The sequence below is a fragment of the Moschus berezovskii genome, chromosome 5, assembly GCF_049115385.1.
Source record: "Moschus berezovskii isolate FMDL1 chromosome 5, NW_MosBer_1.0, whole genome shotgun sequence".
NCBI classification, from domain to species: domain Eukaryota; kingdom Metazoa; phylum Chordata; class Mammalia; order Artiodactyla; family Moschidae; genus Moschus; species Moschus berezovskii.
The window spans coordinates 108,983,454-109,002,589 of NC_142464.1; the positions used below are offsets into that span (position 1 = coordinate 108,983,454).

The window sequence follows — 19,136 nt, forward strand, 5'->3', positions numbered from 1 at the left end:
ACAGACACAGAATCTCGGTCCTTCAGGTGTTCATCCGAGAATCCGGCCGTGAATTGTGTTAAGTGTAGTGTCCTGTCACTCTCTCATACGAAGGGACGTGCAGGGGAGTCCTGGGATCTGTGGCTGTGGATTCTCCAGATCGAGGGGCAGCAGACTCTTTCTGTAAAGGCCAAGTCATATGTTAATAGTAGAGCTGTTGCAGACTACTCAACGCTGAACTCTTCCGTGGTAGTGAGAGAGTCCCATGGACAAAATGTCAGTGAATGGGTGTGGCTGTGTTTTAATAAAACTTTACTTACAGAAAACAGGCAGTGGGCTGGATTTGGTCTGTGGGACATAGTCTGCTGGTCCCTGTTCCAGATATCTAAAATCAGCCCTGTGTTTTAAGTGAGAATCTCATAAAGTGAAATAATGGCCTGTTATCTCAACTTTTCCTCACGTGGCTTCACTACGATTGAATGTTGTGCCATTGGGAGTAGCTTCTGAAGGTGGGGCAGTCAGGGCAGGCTTCTCTGAGGAGGTGATGTTTGAGCAGAGATCTGGGGAAAGGACGATGAGTCCTGCAGAGAAATCGAAGGAAGGGAGTTCCAGTGAACGCACTGGAGCAGAGGAGCCTTCACAGAGGGAAGGTGAAGAAGAGCATGGCCACGGTAGAGTAGATCGGACTACAGAGTGGGTGGGGCCAGATCCCAGGGAAGCAAGTACCTGAACTCAGAGAGCACTTGCAATGGGGGACATCCTACCTTAGGTGCATACAATATGTGCACCTAAATATAAAAATGTGCAAGATATTGTCCGCACTGATGCTCACCACCTACTTGGGGAGATAATTTATATCCACAAAGGAGCACAGCAGTAGCTGTGCAAGACAAGAGGCCTGAAAAGGCTGCAAACAGGAGCAGGACTGAGTCACCATGGCTCTCCTGTGCTTGGATCAGTAGGGGAGAGATGGAAGGAAATGTGTTGGCAAAAATTAACCCAAGAGTTTTTCGATCATTTTTTTGAAGAGAGAAATGTTATGTTTAAAATGATATTTTCATTTATTTATTTATTGGATTGCCACTCCATATTCTTGCCTGGAGAATCCCATGAACAGAGGAGCCTAGCAGGCTATGTCCACAGGGTTGCAGAGAATTATACATGACTGAAGTAACTTAGCACGCATGCATAATTGCTTTACAATGTTATGTTAGTTTCGGCTGTGCAACGTATTTTCCCTCCCTCTTGAGCTTGCATCCAACCACCTGCCGCCCCACAATCCTACTCCTCAAGGTCATCACAGAGCATCAAACTGAGCTCCCTGTGGTCTGTACAGCAGCTTCCCACTAGCTGTTTTTTTATTTGCTTTAATGGTCTCCAATCCAAGGTTTCTTGTTGAATGATGAGATTTCTTTTCATGTCTGAAATGAAGGTATAATTGCTGTTACATTTTAGAGGTTTTTCAGGTTGCCTGAGTAAATGAGAAGAGCAGTTGGTCATTTCCATTTTCTGGGCACTGACACATTTCCGTTTCCTGGATAGATCTGTTCAGGGTCAACTTGCAGAGGCTGATTAACCAGTCCCTCCATTTGGCCATTTAATGGACTAACATGTCCCAAATGAATGAGCTGTTTTGATTTTCTTTTTTACCCCAACACTTTTAAAAAAAAGAAGAAACATTCATCACCGTAGTAAAATATTTATTTCAGCATAAGAACTGTTGGGATAAACATGAGCTAGAACCAGTTGTACATCTGTCAACAACACTAAAATAACACCCTTCCAGTAGTTGCTGATAAAACAGAAGAGCAGGATATACGATTAGTAATAGCTGATAGCGTTTTTTATTTAGAAAAAGTTCTATTAACTGAACAAAGTTAGTACTAGATTGAATGAATATTTAAATAGTGTTATTTGAAAGCTTTGGCTTGGGACTTCCGTGGCAGTCCAATGGTTAAGACCCCCTTGCTTCCACTGCAGTGGGTGTGGGTTGGATCCCTAAAAAGGAAACCACAGCAACATAGAAAGCTGTGGGTCGAGACAGCAAAAGAGACACAGATGTATAGAACAGTCTTTGGGACTCTGTGGGAGAGGGTGAGGGTGGGATGATTTGGGAGAATGGCATTGAAATACGTATGTTGTCATATGTGAAATGAATCACTAGTTCAGGGTCAATGCATGTTATAGGATGCTCGGGGCTGGCATGCGGGGATGACCCAGAGGGAGGATAAAGGGAGGAGGGAGGTGGGAGGGGGGTTCAGGACGGGGAACTTATGTAAACACGGGGCGAATTCATGTCAGTGTATGGCAAAACCAACCAATATAATATTGTAAAATAATTTGCCTCCAATAAAAAATAAATTAATTACCGAAAAAAAAAAAAAGAAAGCTGTGGGTCAATTCAGTAATCATTCTAACATGATTCTAACATATTCCAAAGATACGGTTTAAATCTGTTGGATATGTTATAATAAGTTTGTATTTGTGTGTGCTTAGTCGCTCAGTCGAGTCTGACTCTTTGCGACCCCATGGACTGTAGCCCACCAGGGTCCTTTGTCTGTGGGGATTCTCCAAGCAAGAATACTTGCAGTGGGTTTCCATGCTCTCCTCCAGGAGATCTTCCCAACTCAGGGATCGAACCGAGGTCTCCCACATTGTGGGCAGGTTCTTTACTGTCTGAGCCACCAGGGAAGCCCTTATATTTAATAGGAAAACCCAATAGTAAAGTATTTTCCTTGAAGTCTATGATGTCAAGGAGACATTTACAGATAGAAATTTTATAGCAGGTGATTTTTGAGAGTTTACTAATATGTTTTTTTTTTTTTTTTCTGAAGGATTTTGCAAACACCATTCCTGGACATGGCGGGATAATGGACAGATTTGATTGTCAGTATTTGATGGCAACTTTCGTGCATGTGTACATCACAAGTTTTATAAGGTACTTTTAGATTTTTAAAAAATGTTTTATTAGATGATTTCTTTGAGTTCTCATTTCCACTGGCATTAGTTTGAATTTGTTACTTTTTCTGTCATTGGTATTCCATAATAGTGAAAGGAATGGTGTCTCCTGGAACGGTGTCACACTCTTGCCTTGGGCTATATGATTAAAGTAATTATTTTTCTTAGATTTGAACAGCTTGAAAGGTAGTGTATGTCATAGTCTAATAGGACTGAGTTAAAATTCAGTCAGTGTGGATGAATGGTACTGGGTCTGGAACAGGAGGAGATTTCATTTCTCAGGTGGACGCTGTAGCAGTAGTCAACACTGAGGGCTGACAGGAGACATAACTCAGCCAGGCCACTAGTTACTGCCCGAGAGTCTGTCATGTGTTGGGGAATGTTCTCGGCACGGATACAGCAGAGGACAAAACAAACCCATCCCCGTCTTCAACTTACTTTCTCGTTGGGGAGTTGGAGGGAGAAGGGGCAGGAGTGGACAACAAATGTAGCTTGTTTGGTGGCTGTGAGAGCCGTGGAGAAAAATCCAGCAGTCTAAGGGATTTGTGGATGTGTACGTGTGTTGAGGGTGGGAGTGGAGAGGCGAGGCAGGGTGCCTGGAGAGTGTTGCTATTTTATATGGGTGCTTTCTTCTCATTATTAAACTGTAATGTTTGGATCTGCCCTACAACGCCAGCCTGGGGTGTGGAGGCTAACCACATCAACCACATGTGAACTTCTTTGTATCATGGTCTCTACTGGTGTCTGAACCTAGAAAACCTGTAGTTTTTAATATTTCTGAACCTGGAAAACCTGTTATTTGGAGGAAAACTCATACTTATAGCCCCTCAATACGCATTTTAAATATATACCCATAGTAGTGTGAGCATTTTTATATTAACCTTTATTTTCCTTGAGCAGTTTTGTTAGGAGTTTATTTCATTAATCTTTTCAAAGAGTCAGATTCTGACTTGAACGTTCTCTGTTGTGTGTTTGTTTTCCATTTCATGATGTTGACTCATCTTGCCTTCCTTCATCTTTTAAAAAAATTTTTACTGGTGTACAGTTGCTTTACAGTGTTGTTAGTTTCAGGTATACAGGAAAGATTGCAGCCATGAAATTAAAAGACGCTTACTCCTTGGAAGGAAAGTTATGACCAGCCTAGATTAAAAAGCAGAGACATTACTTTGTCAACCAAGGTCCATCTAGTCAAGGCTGTGGTTTTTCCCGTGGTCATGTGTGGATGTGAAAGTTGGACTGTGAAGAAAGCTGATCGCCAAAGAATTGATACTTTTGAACTGTGGTGCTGGAGAAGACTCTTAAGAGTCCCTTGGACTGCAAGGAGATCCAACCAGTCCATTCTAAAGGAGATCAATCCTGGGTGTTCATTGGAAGGACTTATGCTAAAGCTGAAACTCCAATACTTTGGCCACCTCATGCGACGAGTTGACTCACTGGAAAAGAGTCTGATGCTAGGGGGGATTGGGGGTAGGAGGAGATGGGGACGACAGAGAATGAGATGGCTGGATGGCATCACCGACTCGATGGACATGAGTTTGAGTGAACTCTGGGAGTTGGTGATGGACAGGGAGGCCTGGCGTGCTGTGGTTCATGGGGTCGCAGAGAGTCGGACACGACTGAGTGACTGGACTGAACTGAACTGAACTGAAGCAGTTATACATTTTCAGATTCGTTCCCCACATAGTTTATTATAGAGTATTGAGTAGAGTGCCCTATGTTATAGAGGAGGTCCTAGTTAGTTACCTGTTTTATGTATAGTAGTATGTGCATGTTAATCCCAAACTCCTAATTTATCCCCTGCCTCCAGCGTTTCCCTTTTGGTAAACATAAGTTTGTTTTCAAAATCTGTGAGTGTTTCTGTTTTGTAAATAAGTTCATTTGTATCATTTGACTGACTTCACATAGTATGATAATCTCTAGGTCCATCAGTGTTGTTGCAAATGGCATTATTTTCTTCTATTTTATGACTAATATTCCATTGTATATCTGTACCACATCTTCTTCATCCATCCCTCTTTTGATGGACATCTGTAAATAGTGCTGCAGTGAACATTGGGGGTGCATGTATCTTTTTGAATTTCAGTTTTCTCTGGATATATACCCAGGAGTGGGATTGCTGGATCATTTGGTAGCTCTATTTTTAGTTTTTTAAAGAACTCCATCCTATTCTCCACAGTGGTTGTACCAATTTACATTCCCACTGACACTTTCTCCAGCATTTATTGTTTGTAGATATTTTGGTGATGGACTTTCTGACAGGGGTGGGGTGATAGCTTATTGTAGTTTTGATTTGCATTTCTCTGATAATTAGTGATGTTAAGCATCTTTTCATATGCTTTTTGGCCATCTGTATGTCTTCTTTGAAGAAAGATCTATTTAGATCTTCTGCCCATTTTTTGGTTGGGTTGTTGTTTTTTTTTTTTTTTTTTTTTTGACATAGAGCTGCATGAGCTGTTTATTTTGGAGATTAGTCCCTTGTCAGTCGCTTTATTTGCAAATGTTTTCTCCCATTCTGTGGGTTGTCTTTTTGTTTTGTTCGTGGTTTACTTTGCTGTGCAAAAGTTTTTAAGCATAATTATGTCCTATTTGCTTTTGTTTCTATTTTCAATACTCTTAAGAGATGGATCCAAAAAGATCTTGCTGCAGTTTATGTCAAAGACTGTTCTGCCTATGTTTTCCTGTAAGAGTTTTATGGTGTCTAGGCTTACATTTGGGCTTCCCTTGTAGCTTAACTGGTTAAGACTCTGCCTGCAATGCAGGAGACCTGGGTTCTATCCCTGGGTTGGGAAGATCCCCTGGAGAAGGGAAAGGCTACCTACTCTAGTATTCTGGCCTGGAGAATTCCATGGACTGTATAGTCCATGGGGTTGCAAAGAGTCGGACACGACTGAGCGACTTTCACTTCACTTCAGCCTTACATTTAGGTCTTTGATCCATGTGAGTTTATTTCTGTGTGTGTGTTAGAGAATGTCCTTATTTCATTCTTTTACATGTAGTTGTCCAGTTTTCCCAGCACCACTTATTGTGGAGACTGTCTTTTCTCCATTGTATATTCTTGCCTCCTTTGTGATAGATTAGGTGCCCATAGGTACATGGGTTTATTCCTGGGTTTTCTATCTGTTCCATTTCTGTTTTTGTGTTCTTTATCTTCCTTAAGTTTCAATTTTCTGTTCCTTCTCCAGCTTCTTGAGATAAAGCTTAGGTTACTGATTTTCAGCTTTCTTGTCTAATATGTTCATCTCACACTATACATTTCCTATTAACCACTGCTTTTTGAGTGCTCTTTTTAATACTCTTAAGTACTGTCATCCCACATTTGTATTTTCATTATTCAGCTACAAATATTTTTTGATCTCCAGGATTATATCTTCAACATGGGATTATTTACAAGTTCATTGATTCACTTTCAAAGAAATGGAGATTTTCTCATTCTCCTTTATTGATTTTTGCTTTAATTCTGTGACCAGAAAACATACTCTGTTATTTCAGTATTTAATCTTTATTGAGACTTGCTTTGTGCTCAAGCATATGGTCTACTCAGATATACATTCCATGTGTACATGAGACAAGTGCTGTAAGTCAACTGGGGGGAGTTTAGCTCAATCTTCTGTACTGATTTTTGGTTTGGTTTTCCATCTGCTTGTTCTGTCAGTTATGAGGAGAGTTTTGTCAGAATCTCCCAGTTTTTGCTTTATAGATGTTGATGTTGTGTTAGTTGTATACACAGTGTATATGCTGTTGAATCACTCCTAATGTCATATAATATTCATCTTTATATACTACCTGTTTAAAGCTTATTTTTTTGAATATAAGTATAGTTACATCAACCTACTTTTGATTAATGTTTGCATAGTACTTCTTTGTCTATCTTTTTATTTCTTGTGTGCCTTTTCCCTTATATTTAAAGTGTGTTTCTCTTCTCATACGTGTATAGCTGGATTTTGTTTGGTTTTATAACCCAGTTGACAGTCTTTGTCTTTTTAACTGGAGTATTTAATCCATTTGCATATGATTTATTCACTTATCTATTTGAGCATTAGTAACTGAAACTCCAATACTTTGGCCACCTCATGCGACGAGTTGACTCACTGGAAAAGACTGATGCTGGGAGGGGTTGGAGGCTGGAGGAGAAGGGGACGACAGAGAATGAGATGGCTGGATGGCATCACCAGCTCGGTGGACATGGGTTTGGGTGAACTCCGGGAGTTGGTGATGGACAGGGAGGCCTGGTGTGCTGTGATTCATGGGGTCGCAAAGAGTCGGACACGACTGAGCGACTGAACCGAATTAGTGATTAAATCCTTCGAACTCTTTCTTTTCTGAAGATGGTAGCTTTTCGAACGTTAACTCGTACTTTTTTGCGTCTTGATCTGCTGTTCTCTCAGTAGGAAAAAGTCATGCTGAGCCTTGATGTCCTCCATTTGAAAGTAAATATTTAGATGATTAGAAATACAGTGCTAGAGCCAATGTGCAACTAGCTGGGAGTGCCTGCTGACAATTTTGCATTTAGCTGAACTTGCTAGAATAGCTTTCCCTTTTTCTGTGGGCCCCTACTCTGGGTTTATGTTATGAAGTTGCTGAGTCTTTTGAAGAAATATAAGACAAGCTGTGCCCTGACGTGAGTAGACTACAGTTTTGGAAGACTTATGGCTGCAGGGTTTTGGGAAATGATTTGAGCCACGTGCACAAAGCTGTGACCTATGAGACAGCTAATTCATGCTATTGTGCAGTTTTTTGAATCAAAGATTTTCTCTTGTCATATCACCCTACAGCAAACATATCTTTGTTGCTGGGTTTTCTACTTCTTATAATTCCATCTGAACTGAAGTTGTTTAGTCACTAAGTCATGTCCGACTCTTTTGGGACTCCATGGACTGTAGCCCACCAGGCTCCTTGGTCCATGGGATTCTCCAGGCAAGAATATTAGAGTGGGTTGCCATTTCCTTCTCCAGGGGACCTTCCTGACCCAAGGATGGAACCCAAGTGTCCTGCATTGGTAGGTGGATCCTTTACCACTGAGCCACCAGGGAAGTCCTTGAACTGAAAGAGTCCTTATCATAAGTCATAAATTTAATTACCCATGTAAATGTCTTTCTCAGAATTCTGTGCCATTCTCCATCTAATACTTGTGTCTTGCTTCTTTTTCCCATTGAATTTCCTGAAAAGTAAACTTACTCTGCTTTTCCTGTTCAAGTGGATTGTAGGAATTACAAAGAATAGTACAAATGCATTACGGTCTGAATGAGGTGCATTCTGAATTTGACAAAATAGCACTTTAGCAGTGTAAGTACAGAAAGTGATCTGTAGCTTACAAATGGATTGAGTGCTAGTCTGAAAGGTAGGAAATTGCACTCCCCTGCCTGTCACAGTGTCTCAGGATAGAAGAGTGTGAAGTCCTGGTCGGGACCGTTTCTGACTCAGAGTACACCAGGGGAGGGTGCAGAGAGAAGGTGTGGGGGTGCTGGAGAAGCCTAGGGAGAGGCCCCTGCATGGTACCTCGTGGACAGCAGTCACAGTCCAGTGGATACTTAACGCTGCCTGGGCTTATTTCCTCCCCAGTGGGAGAGGGACTGCTGGGCAAGGGGGATGAGGAAGGAGGGTTCTGCAGCTCCTTGTCCTCCTTTCAGTTAAAGCAGGGTGGGTGTGAGTATGCGTGTCCTACTCTTTATGACCCCAGGGACAGTAGCCTGCCAGGCTCCTCTGTCCATGAAATTTTCCAGGCAAGAATACTCGAGTGGGTTTCCATTTCCTACTCCAGGGCACCTTTGCAACCCAGTGATCGAACCGGAGTCTCTAGCAACTCCTGCATTGGCAGGCAGATTCTTTACCACTGGCACCACAGCTGAAGCAGAGCCCCTTTCACTTCGGTTGTTGGGGTTTACCCAAAACCTTTGAACAAAGGCTGTTGTTCCCACTGGAGATCCCAGGTGGCGGCTTCAGTGCAGGCTCAGGACTCTGTATTCTTTCAACAAAACACCTTCCTTGTCTGACGTTTCTTTGAAGCAGAAATATTTATATTTTCATGTTCTCTTCCAGTTTATCTTCATCCACCAGGAACTGTGCTCCTTTCCTTACAGAATGGTTTCTGTGTCTAGTCCAGTCTCAGGCTTTGTTATCAACCTTCGCCTCTAACTCAGGTTGCCCTTTTGAGACGTTTTGTGGGATGTTTAGATCTGCACTCCGTCAATGCCTCGTATTGACCCAGGCTTCTGTGTTTGTGCATTTCTCCCACATCTACACTGCACGCCTCTCAGGGGAGAGTTCTAGGGTTTTTTTTTCCCCTTTGACACTAACATTAAAGTGAGCTCTGAGTAAGAACTGTTTCAGTTCTGTTAAGATCGATCCTTTGCACTTAAATGCATGACTTATTTTATCTTCTAAAAATACTTATTTGTGATGTTGGGTCTTTGTCGCTGCATATGGGCTTTCTCTAGTTGTGGCGCGTGGGCTTCTCATTGCGGTGTCTTGTTGCGGAGCACAGGCTCTAGAGTGCACAGGCTCAGTAGCTGTGGCGCATAGCCTTTACCTGCTCCTTGGCATGTGCAGTCTTCCCAGACCAGGGATCGAACCCGTGTCCCCTGCATTGGCCGGCGGATCTCTATTCATTGTATCACCAAAAGGGAAAGTGTTGGTCGCTCAGTTGTGTCTGACTCTTTGCGACCCCATGGACTGTAGCTCGCCAGGCTCCTCTGTCCATAGAATCTGGAACATCGGAGTGGGGAGCCATTCCCTTCTCTAGGGGATCTTTATGACCCAGGGATCAAACCGAGGTCTCCTGCATTTTAGGCAGATTCTTTACTGTCTGAGCCCCTATTGTGCCACCAGGGAAATTCTAAAGGCATGGTTTATTTTAAATACAAATCTACGCTGTTTTCAGCTCTCTCAAAATAGTGTGAACTTTGTCTTTTCTTTACCAGGGGTCCGAATCCCAGCAAAGTGCTGCAGCAGCTGTTGGTGCTTCAACCAGAACAGCAGTTAAATATCTATAAAACGCTGAAGACTCATCTCATTGAGAAGGGAATACTACAGCCCACCTTGAAGGTATAATTGGAGCCGGAGAGGGATGGACTAACAATAAAGCATTCTACAGGAGAGCACTGACAGATGACATTTTTCTAATTGTACAGAGACACAGTTGAAAATGCAATGGATTGAAGTTTTACAGATATGAATGTTTCCTCTCTGAAATTACTGTGAATATTTAACACTTTCTTGATCTAAGTTATGAAATAAGTAGCAAATGGAGGGCAAAACGTCTCGTACTTTTTCTAAAGTGTATTTTCTGATGTTAACTTCCTTCCCATTACTTGCTAGGTTTCGTCACTTAAAAGACTTGTATTTTAAAGAGTCACACACTATGAAATGAGTACATTGAGGACGTCTTGAGGTTGCACCTGGCAGTGTGCCCCTTTCACAAATATTTACCTTTGTAGTCGGAGCCGTTCTTCATTTTCAGCAAAATGTTTTATGTAAGGCACAATAGGAAGCTAGTTCTCCTCCACTTCCTCCCCTTTCAGTCTGAAGTATTTTCTGAAGGGCTGACTTGGATCCAAAAAAAGAAACCAACTGTCCACTTTTCAAAGAAGTAATTATTTGCCAGGGGAAAACATTCCACTTTTAGGTAGGTTTGAAATTCAAGAGAGAGGGGCTGAAGTTTCTACCGCGATTGGTTTGCTGGAAAGAGCCGACACCAGACTACTTTGATAAAATGGTTTGGGAAAAAACAGGATCTTCTCAAAAGCTTTCAAGAGAAATAGGAGAATTCCTCTGGGAAGAACGGATGTGCGCATGCTCCACCCGTCATCTCAACAGACGATGGCACACACAGCCTGCCTCTTGGTTGAGTTCTCTGCCTTCGTTTCCCTGTGAGCTGGTCTCCGTAAGTTCTGTACCCACGAACATCAGTATGTAGGGTAGTGAGGAGGGGTGGTGACAGAGGCAGAGCAGGGGATGCTCTGCTGAGAGCAACGCCCCCGACCACCGCGATGCTTGGCTCCTGGTTCCCGTGTAGCCCACCGGACACTCCCCTGGGAAGAAGCGAAACCTGCCTGGAAACCCCATCTCAGACGGGCTCCATGGTAGCAGCTAATTTTTGTCACGTTCCTCTTTCACATCATGTCACAAAACCCGAGGTCATCATCTGGTGTTTTTTCCTTCCAACAACGAAAATCAAGCGGAAGTGATTCCCACCAAGAACAAAAAGCACATGAATGCCAAACCTTTCCTTCGGTGGACTGGACATCGTAACCAGAGGAGAATAAATTCCTTCTCAGTGGATGTCAATAATCTACTGTTGCTTTGTGCTCACAACAACCGTATTTACTGTATTCAACGGTCAGCACAAAAACCTTCAAAAATTGCCTAGTGCTCCTTGGCTAAATGTTTGGAGAGGAGAAGTTGATATATTTTAAAGAATGTTTTGTTAATGAAAAGAGTACATATTTTTGTTTAAATCAGAAACAAATTTCAATTATTTTATATTTCTGTTCTACAACTCTACTTAAAAAAATTGCGTATATGCCTGGGTTCCACAGATGTAAACTAGCAGCCTCATCACGTGTACTACTTGATTGTGGTGGATATAGTTAAACTCAGTCCCAAGAGTCCAATGTCTTGGTTTGGCATGCAGTCAGTCAGTTCATCACCACTGGATGTGTGCGGTCAGCGTTATTCCACACTATTCCATAAACACCTAGAGTTGGCCCTGGAGATGTTATTACAGAAGGAAGTGATCATTTTTAAAATCAGGCTACCTTCAGGTTAATTTTCAACATCGCTCATCTTTACTTGCTGCATTAAAAGCCCCAAATGTGGATCATAAAAGTACTTACCAAAGTTTAAAAAATATTGTAATAGGAACTTCTCTTGAAAACTTGGTGATTTGCACAATAAGAACTTCTTGGAGAAAATGCAGTTCCCTCTGCATTTTTCTTTGGTGATGAGTGAAGTATTGCAATATAGAATTATGAGAGCATTACTGAATACATGTATTATAAAATTGATACTATTATAAACAAAATCTGAAGCTAGAAATATTTGGGGTCACAGTAATAGCTATCCTCAAATATACTTTTAGAGTTGGGTGTATATTATTCTATATGTAAAAAAAATTCTTAATTTTAACAGAACTCTAAAGATTGACCTTTTTAGTGTACTTTTATAGCATGTATATTAAAATAGAATATATTTTAGCAAGAATAAAGTTTGGCAAAGATTGCCATAAAACCCTGACTTTGATCAATTTTATATTTGCACCCTGAAGAGGGTTTAAATTCCAGTGTAGCAAAATGTGATGGCAGAAAAAATGGAAGACTAGGAACTTCCTTTATAGTAATGGCTAACTGTTCCAGTCTGCTGTTTGGAGAGGTACTCTGAGGGTCCTGACTGTTTAGTACAAATGTTTCCTCAGTGCTTTTCCCCTCGTGGTGATGGGTATACATTTACTGTCTGAGAATAAAAAGACTACACCCACACACCCTTTTATTTTTATAGTATCTCTTCATTTGTAATTTGGTTTGAACAAAGAAAGTGTCACCTATCGGGAAAAGAAAAAGTAGAATCAGTGTATATCTACTGTATATGGCTGGGAGATAGCTTATGATATGTGTCAGTCCATTCTCTAAACCTCTTACTCAGACAGGAAAATAAAACAAACAAATCACATTTGAACTCTGTTGTGCGTTTTCTCTTTGGAGAAGAAACATTTCATTCACCAAATACAAAAACAGTGTATATTGTGTAAAGTCCGTCACCAACACCCACAGTGACATCTTCAGGGCAGGGGAGTAAATAAGTTCTGGGGATCATTAAACATGGTTGTTGAGAGGTGATATCCTCCTGATAGAAAGAAGACCGACTGTCTTGGGTACGTCTTAGTCTGTAATTGCTATTTATTTTTGTGAATCTTTATTCATCATCACTAGAGCTCTAAGCTGCATGGACAGTTGAGTGGTGTCTGTCTTGATGGCCACTGTGTTCCCAGGGTCTGGCTCAATGCTGGCATCTCCCCAGGTCCTCAGGCTTCTGATCAATAACTGATTTGGAGTCTGAAGACCCAGCTCTGCACATCCCCATTTGTGTCTCTTGAACAGCCCCTCCACACTCATCCCAGTTTTTATTTGGTGTGACTCTAAGATGGGCTTCATTACTCTGAGTTCCTACAGTTAAGTGAAAACTCCTATGAATATGTTGTGACTTGGGTTCAGCATAAAGGAGCTGATCCTTGGTGTCCTTCCTTCTTCCTCTCTGCTCCTCTCCTGTTGCCCATCTCTGCTGGGAAGTGACTGTTTGGTAGGACTGAACAGAACGGTGTCCACATGTCTGGTCACATCTGGTTTAGGTAGTTTTAATGTAAGTGGGAAGATTCCCCTGGAGGAGGGCATGGCAACCCACTTCAGTATTCTTGCCAGGAAAATGCCATGGACAGAGGAGCCTGGTGAGCTACAGTCTATAGGGGTGCAGAGTTGGCCATGACTGAGTGACTTAGCAATATAAGTGCTCCTTGAATGAACACCATCATTCTGACCTCCATGGACGAGCTGTCTGCCTTGCAGAGAGTCCACAGCCAGTTCTCCGTACCAGCTCTGAAACTTAGAGTTTAAAACTCACTCCCTGAGGAGGGGCTGTATTTGGGGATCTTCATGTAGTGGCTGCAAATAAAGGCAGATGTAGACAACTGAACCAAAATCAAAAGCCTGTCTTACCTTAATCCCATTGTCTCCCTTTCCCTGTGCAGAAGGGGAGAATATTCTTGAAACATCGGATGACAAGGAGAGTCATTTAGTACGGGCTGAGTCGAATGTTACCTGTTGATGGCGAAGTGAGTTTCCAAAATGAACTGAGAATACTCTGGTCCTTTAATGTGTACAAAGGACATGGGTGGGTAAACAAGCAGTCTTATTGCCCAGAGAAAAAGATTCATTGAAGGACAGCCCACCTGAAGGTGTCCTCTTGGGAAAAGAATGAAATTTCAAACTGCTCTGTCAAACTTACAGGACAATGGGGTATGGATTTGGGGTTTAAGCTCTCATAGCAGCAGCAGCCTCCTTTCCTGCTGTGTATTGAGCTGGAGTGTAATGGATCCAGGGGGTCTTTTATTCAAGCATGTGCAATGTTTCAACTTCAGACGGGACCTAGAAAAGTGGTAAGTTTGGAGAACAGGCTTGAATAATGTGTTAAGTATATTTTTGATCAGTTTTAATAAATCTCAAAACGTTGTGAGGGAACCAGAGGCTTCAACAAGTACAGGTAAGGTAGACACATATGTATCATTAGTAATTCTGTTTTTCCCCCCAATATTGAGATATAGTTTATGTACCATAACACTGTGCAGCCATTACCACCTGTGGTTTGAGAACATTTCCATCATTCCAGAAAATTCCCTGGTGCCCATTTGCACATAATCCTCACTCCAACCTCCAGCTATTGGCAACCACTGGTTTGCTTTCTGTCTTTGGGAATTTGCCTTTTCTGGATACTGCATATACACAGACTCATACACTATGCAGTGTTCTATGTCTGGCATAATATTTTTGCATATATCGTACTTCTTTCCTTTTTATTAATATTGTAAATGCTGACCCATTTACCTGTTGATTATTTCAGTTATTTCCAATTTTGGTTCTTATGCAAAATGTTGATATGTGTTGTGTGGGTATGTCTGCATTCCCTTCAGATTTCCAAGGTGGAATTGCTGGGTCATATAGTAAGTTATGTTTAACTTTTAAAGAAATGGCCAAACTGTCCAAAGTACAATCTTATATTCCTACCTGCAATGTACAAGTGTTCCAATTTACCTATATCCTCACCAAAACTCAGCATTGTCTTTTTTCAAAAATTTTATTGGAGTCTAGTTGATTTACTAGTGTTGTGTTAGTTTCAGTTGTACAGCAAAGTGAATAAGTTATACACACTTTTTTTTTTGGTGTTGTCTTTTTAAAGATGGCCATTCTGGCTGGTGTGCCAAGGTATGTCAAGGTAGTTGCCAAGGTATGCAAGGTATGTCATTGCATTTCCCCAATGGCTAATGGTGTTGAGCATCTTTTCATGGGCCATTTGTATATCTTCTGTGATAAAATGTCTGTTTGTATCTTTGCACATTTTTACACGTGATGTTTTTCCTAAGTTGTAGGAGATTATTATGTATCCTAGGTACAAATCCCTTATCAGATATATGACTTACAAATATGTCCCAGCCACCTGGGAAGCCCTGAAGGTTGTTGAAATAACAACACAAGATTTAAAACATTAATAAACTCAGTTTATAAAGCAGCATCAGGATTGACTCTTAATTTTGAAAGAAGTTCTACTGTGGGTAAAATGCTATCAAGCAGCGTTGCATGCTACAGAGAAATCGTTTGTGGAAGCAAAAGTCAACAGTTGTGGCAAAATTCTTTGTTGTTTTAAGAAACTGCCACAGTCACCCCTACTTTAGCAACTACCACCCTGATCAGTTAGCAACATCAACACTGAGGTAAGACCCTCCACCTGCAAAAAGATTATGACTCACTGAAGGCTTGGGTGATGGTTACATTTTTTTACAATATTTTAAAGTTGAGATATATACATATTATTTTTTAGGCACACTGTTATTGCACACTTAAAAGACCACAGTATAATGTAAACATATAACATGCCTTGAGAAACCAAGATACTCAGGTGACTTGCTTTATTTGCTTTATTGAGTGGAAATGAACCTACATATCTCTAAAGTATGTCTGTAGCAAAGTTTTATAGTTTTCATCATATAAATCTTATACCCATTTTCTTAAATTTATATGTAAATATTTCATTTTTGGGAATGATAATGTAAATGGCATTGTTTTTAATTTCAAATTTCATTGTTCATTGCTGATATATAGGAAAGTGACTTATTTTTATAATCTGAAAACTTTCTATTAATGCTTATTAATTAAAGGAGTTTTTGGTCACATTTTGGGGGAGGTTTCTCCATATAATCCTGTCACCTGGCAACAGAAAGTTTTATGTCTTTCTTCCCAGCTGTATACTTAATTTTCTTGTCTTACTGCATTAGGTAGAACTTCCAGTATGATGTTGAGGAGTGATGACAGACCTTGCTTTGAGGCTGATTTTAGTGGTAAAGCTTTAAGCTTCTTGTCACTGAATATCATGTTAGCTGTCGATTTTTTTGTAGAGAGTCTTTATCAAGTTGAGGTGGTTCCCCTCTATTCCTAGTTTACTGAGAGCTTTTAGTGAATGAGTGTTGGGACTTTGTCAAATGCTTTTTCTTTGCATTTGGTATGATCATATCATTTTTCATTTTCAGCCAAATGATGTGATGGATTAATTAACACTGTTTTACATGTTGAGCCAGCCTTGAACACTTGAAATGTATCTCACTTGGTTATGGTATAGAATTCTTTTTATGCATTGTTGTATTTGATTTGCTCATACTTTGTTGAGGATTTTGCACCTAAGTTCATGGAGAGATTGCAATGTTCTTGTAATGTTTTATCTGCTTTTGGTATTAGGGTAATGCTGTTTGCATAGGATGAGTTGGGAAGTGTTTCCTCTGCTTCTGTCCTCTGAAACAGATTGCAGATGACTGGTATCACTTCTTCCTTTTTGATAGAATTTACCAGTGAATCCACCTGGGCCTGGTATTGTCTGTTTTGGAAGGCTATTAAGTATTGATTTAATTTCTTTGATAGAAGCCTATTCAGACTATTTCCTGTATGAGCTTTGGCATATTGTGTCTTTCAAGGAATTGGTCCACTTCATCTAGGTTAGCAAATTTGTGGGCATAGAGTTGTTCATAGTGTTCCTTTATTATCCTTTTAATTTCACAGGATCTACAGTGATAGATTCTATTTCTTTTCTAATATCAGTAATCAGTGTCCTGTCTTTCTTTTAAGGTAGATTGGCTAGAGGGCTATTGATTTTTAGTGATATTTTCAAAGAACCAGCTTTTGGTTTCACTGATTTTTTGGTACTGATTTCTTGTTTTAAACTTAACTGATTTCTGCTCTGTTTCTCTTCTTATGCTTACTTTGGATTTACTTTGCTCTTCTTAAGGTTATTGATTTTTGGTCTTTCTTTTCTAATATACGCACTCAAGTGGTATAAATCTCCCTTTCTAATTGTTCCTTTCACTACATTTTGGTAAATTGCATTTTCATTCAGCTCAAAATATTTTAACATTTCTTTTGAGATTTCTTCTTTGGTGCATGTGTTTTAAGCTTCATATATTTTGTAATTTCTAGTTTAATTCTTTGTGGTCTGAAAGCAGACATTATATGATTTCTTTCTTTTATTTAGATGTATTTTATGACCCAGAATATGGTCTATTTCGGTGAATTCCATGGGACTTTGAGAAGAATGTGTATTCTGTTGTTATTGGGTGTCTGTGCATGTCAGTTTTACCCAGTTGAGTGATGGTGCGGTTAAGTTCAGCTGTGTCTGTCCTAAATTTCTGTCTGCTGCATCTGTCCATTTCTGATGGCTGAAGTCTCCACCTATGACAGTGCATCCATCTGATTCTCTTTCCATTCCCAGGGTACTAATGCAGGCTGTCACTCTCAGCTACTTTCGTACCAGTGACCTTCTTCAAAGTACATTAGAAAGTGGCCTGTCTCTAAATCAAAGAGACATTTTAATGAGGGCTCATAGGTGACAGAGAAGGGACTGAGGGTTGGCTGGTGCTGTTGTCTGAGAATAAAAAAGGGTTGGACACATTGCTGGAGGGAATGTAAGTTCCTCAACATGGTAAAGTGTTACCATATGATCCAGCAATTCCACTCTTAGGTGTGTATATATATATATATATATATATACACCCAAGAAAAATGAAAATGCCCAATGTAAACACGTTTGCAACAGCATTATTCACAACAGTAAAATTTGATGCAAACTACATGTCCATCAAGTGGTGAATGGACAAATGTGATATATCCACACAAAGGACTAAACTACTTGGCCATAAAAAGGAAGTTCTGATACATGATACAATATGAATGAAACTCCAAAATATTATGTTCACTGACATAGGATAGCCCCTAAAGACCATATACTGACAATTCCATTAAACTAAATGTCCAGAACAGGCAATTCTATAGACAGGCAGTAGGTCAGTGGCTGCCAGGGTTGGGGACAGGGAGGAGAATGGGGACTAATGGTGTGAGATTTCCTTCAGTTCAGTTCAGTTCAGTTCAGTCGCTCAGTCGTGTCCGACTCTCTGCGACCCCATGAATCACAGCACGCCAGGCCTCCCTGTCCATCACCAACTCCCGGAGTTCATTCAAACTCATGTCCACAGAGTCGGTGATGCCATCCAGCCATCTCATTCTCAGTTGTCCCCTTCTCCTCCCGCCCCCAACCTTTCCCAGCATCAGAGTCTTTTCCAGTGAGTCAACTCGTCGCATGAGGTGGCCAAAGTATTGCAGTTTCAGCTTTAGCATCAGTCCTTCCTTAGGGGTGATGCAAATGTTCTGAAATTAGATGACAGTGATAGCTGCACAACTCTAAACATGCTAAACTCAACGAGTCTTATTTGATGAATTTTTATAGGATGTTAATTCTCAATAAAGTTGCTAAATGACTAGAGAATCTGTAGTGGTAGATGTACAGGGGAAGGTATTCTGGGCCTGGGGAGGAGCGGGTTAGGGGGGTGGCTGCCGATTGTCTCCACAACTGGGGGCCCCATGACGTGTTCAGCCTCCCCTCCTTGCCTCACTGAGGGGTCGGCTTAGTGCTGCCCGGAGCTCAGGGAAGGCCTCCCTTGGAAGGTGACGGCTGAGACAGGCCTGAGGCAGCGGAGTGAGGAAGTGGAGCACAGATCGGTTAGGAGCCTCAAGGCAGATGTTAACAGTTGGGGGAGAGCCAAGTGTGCAGAATGAAGGAGGTGGGGGTGAGGAGCCCTGCAGGTTTTAAGAACGGCTGACAGAATCCAGCATCTTAGTGGGCTTGCCTGGCTAAGAATGGACCATGGTGGCCAAGGCAGAAGTACAGAAATCCCACAGCCAGTCCCCAAACTAAGGGTGAATTCACTCACACTGTACGTCAGCAAGTGCAAACTCTGGGTTGGAATACCCACGTTTAAAAGGAGGAAGATGCAAATCAATGCTATCACACCTACACAAAACGAAGGCAGAAGCAGGCACACACGACCAAGGACCCAGTCTGGGGGGCGGGGGAGGAAAAACCACCCTAAAGAAGACAATTTTCTGGGAAGGCTTTGTGTT

At 41.2% G+C, this 19,136-nt stretch overlaps 1 protein-coding gene across 1 annotated transcript in view; it reads left to right on the forward strand.

Moving 5' to 3' along the window:
* CDS1 (CDP-diacylglycerol synthase 1) overlaps positions 1–14,983 on the forward strand; it is a 79,855-nt gene extending 64,872 nt beyond the window's left edge. Inside the window, exons 12-13 of the mRNA XM_088836448.1 lie at positions 2,814–2,917; positions 9,855–14,983. Coding sequence (XP_088692574.1) covers positions 2,814–2,917; positions 9,855–9,984 — 234 coding nt within the window. The 3' untranslated portion in view covers positions 9,985–14,983. The remainder of the gene's footprint in view (positions 1–2,813; positions 2,918–9,854) is intronic.
* Positions 14,984–19,136: the final 4,153 nt, after the last annotated feature.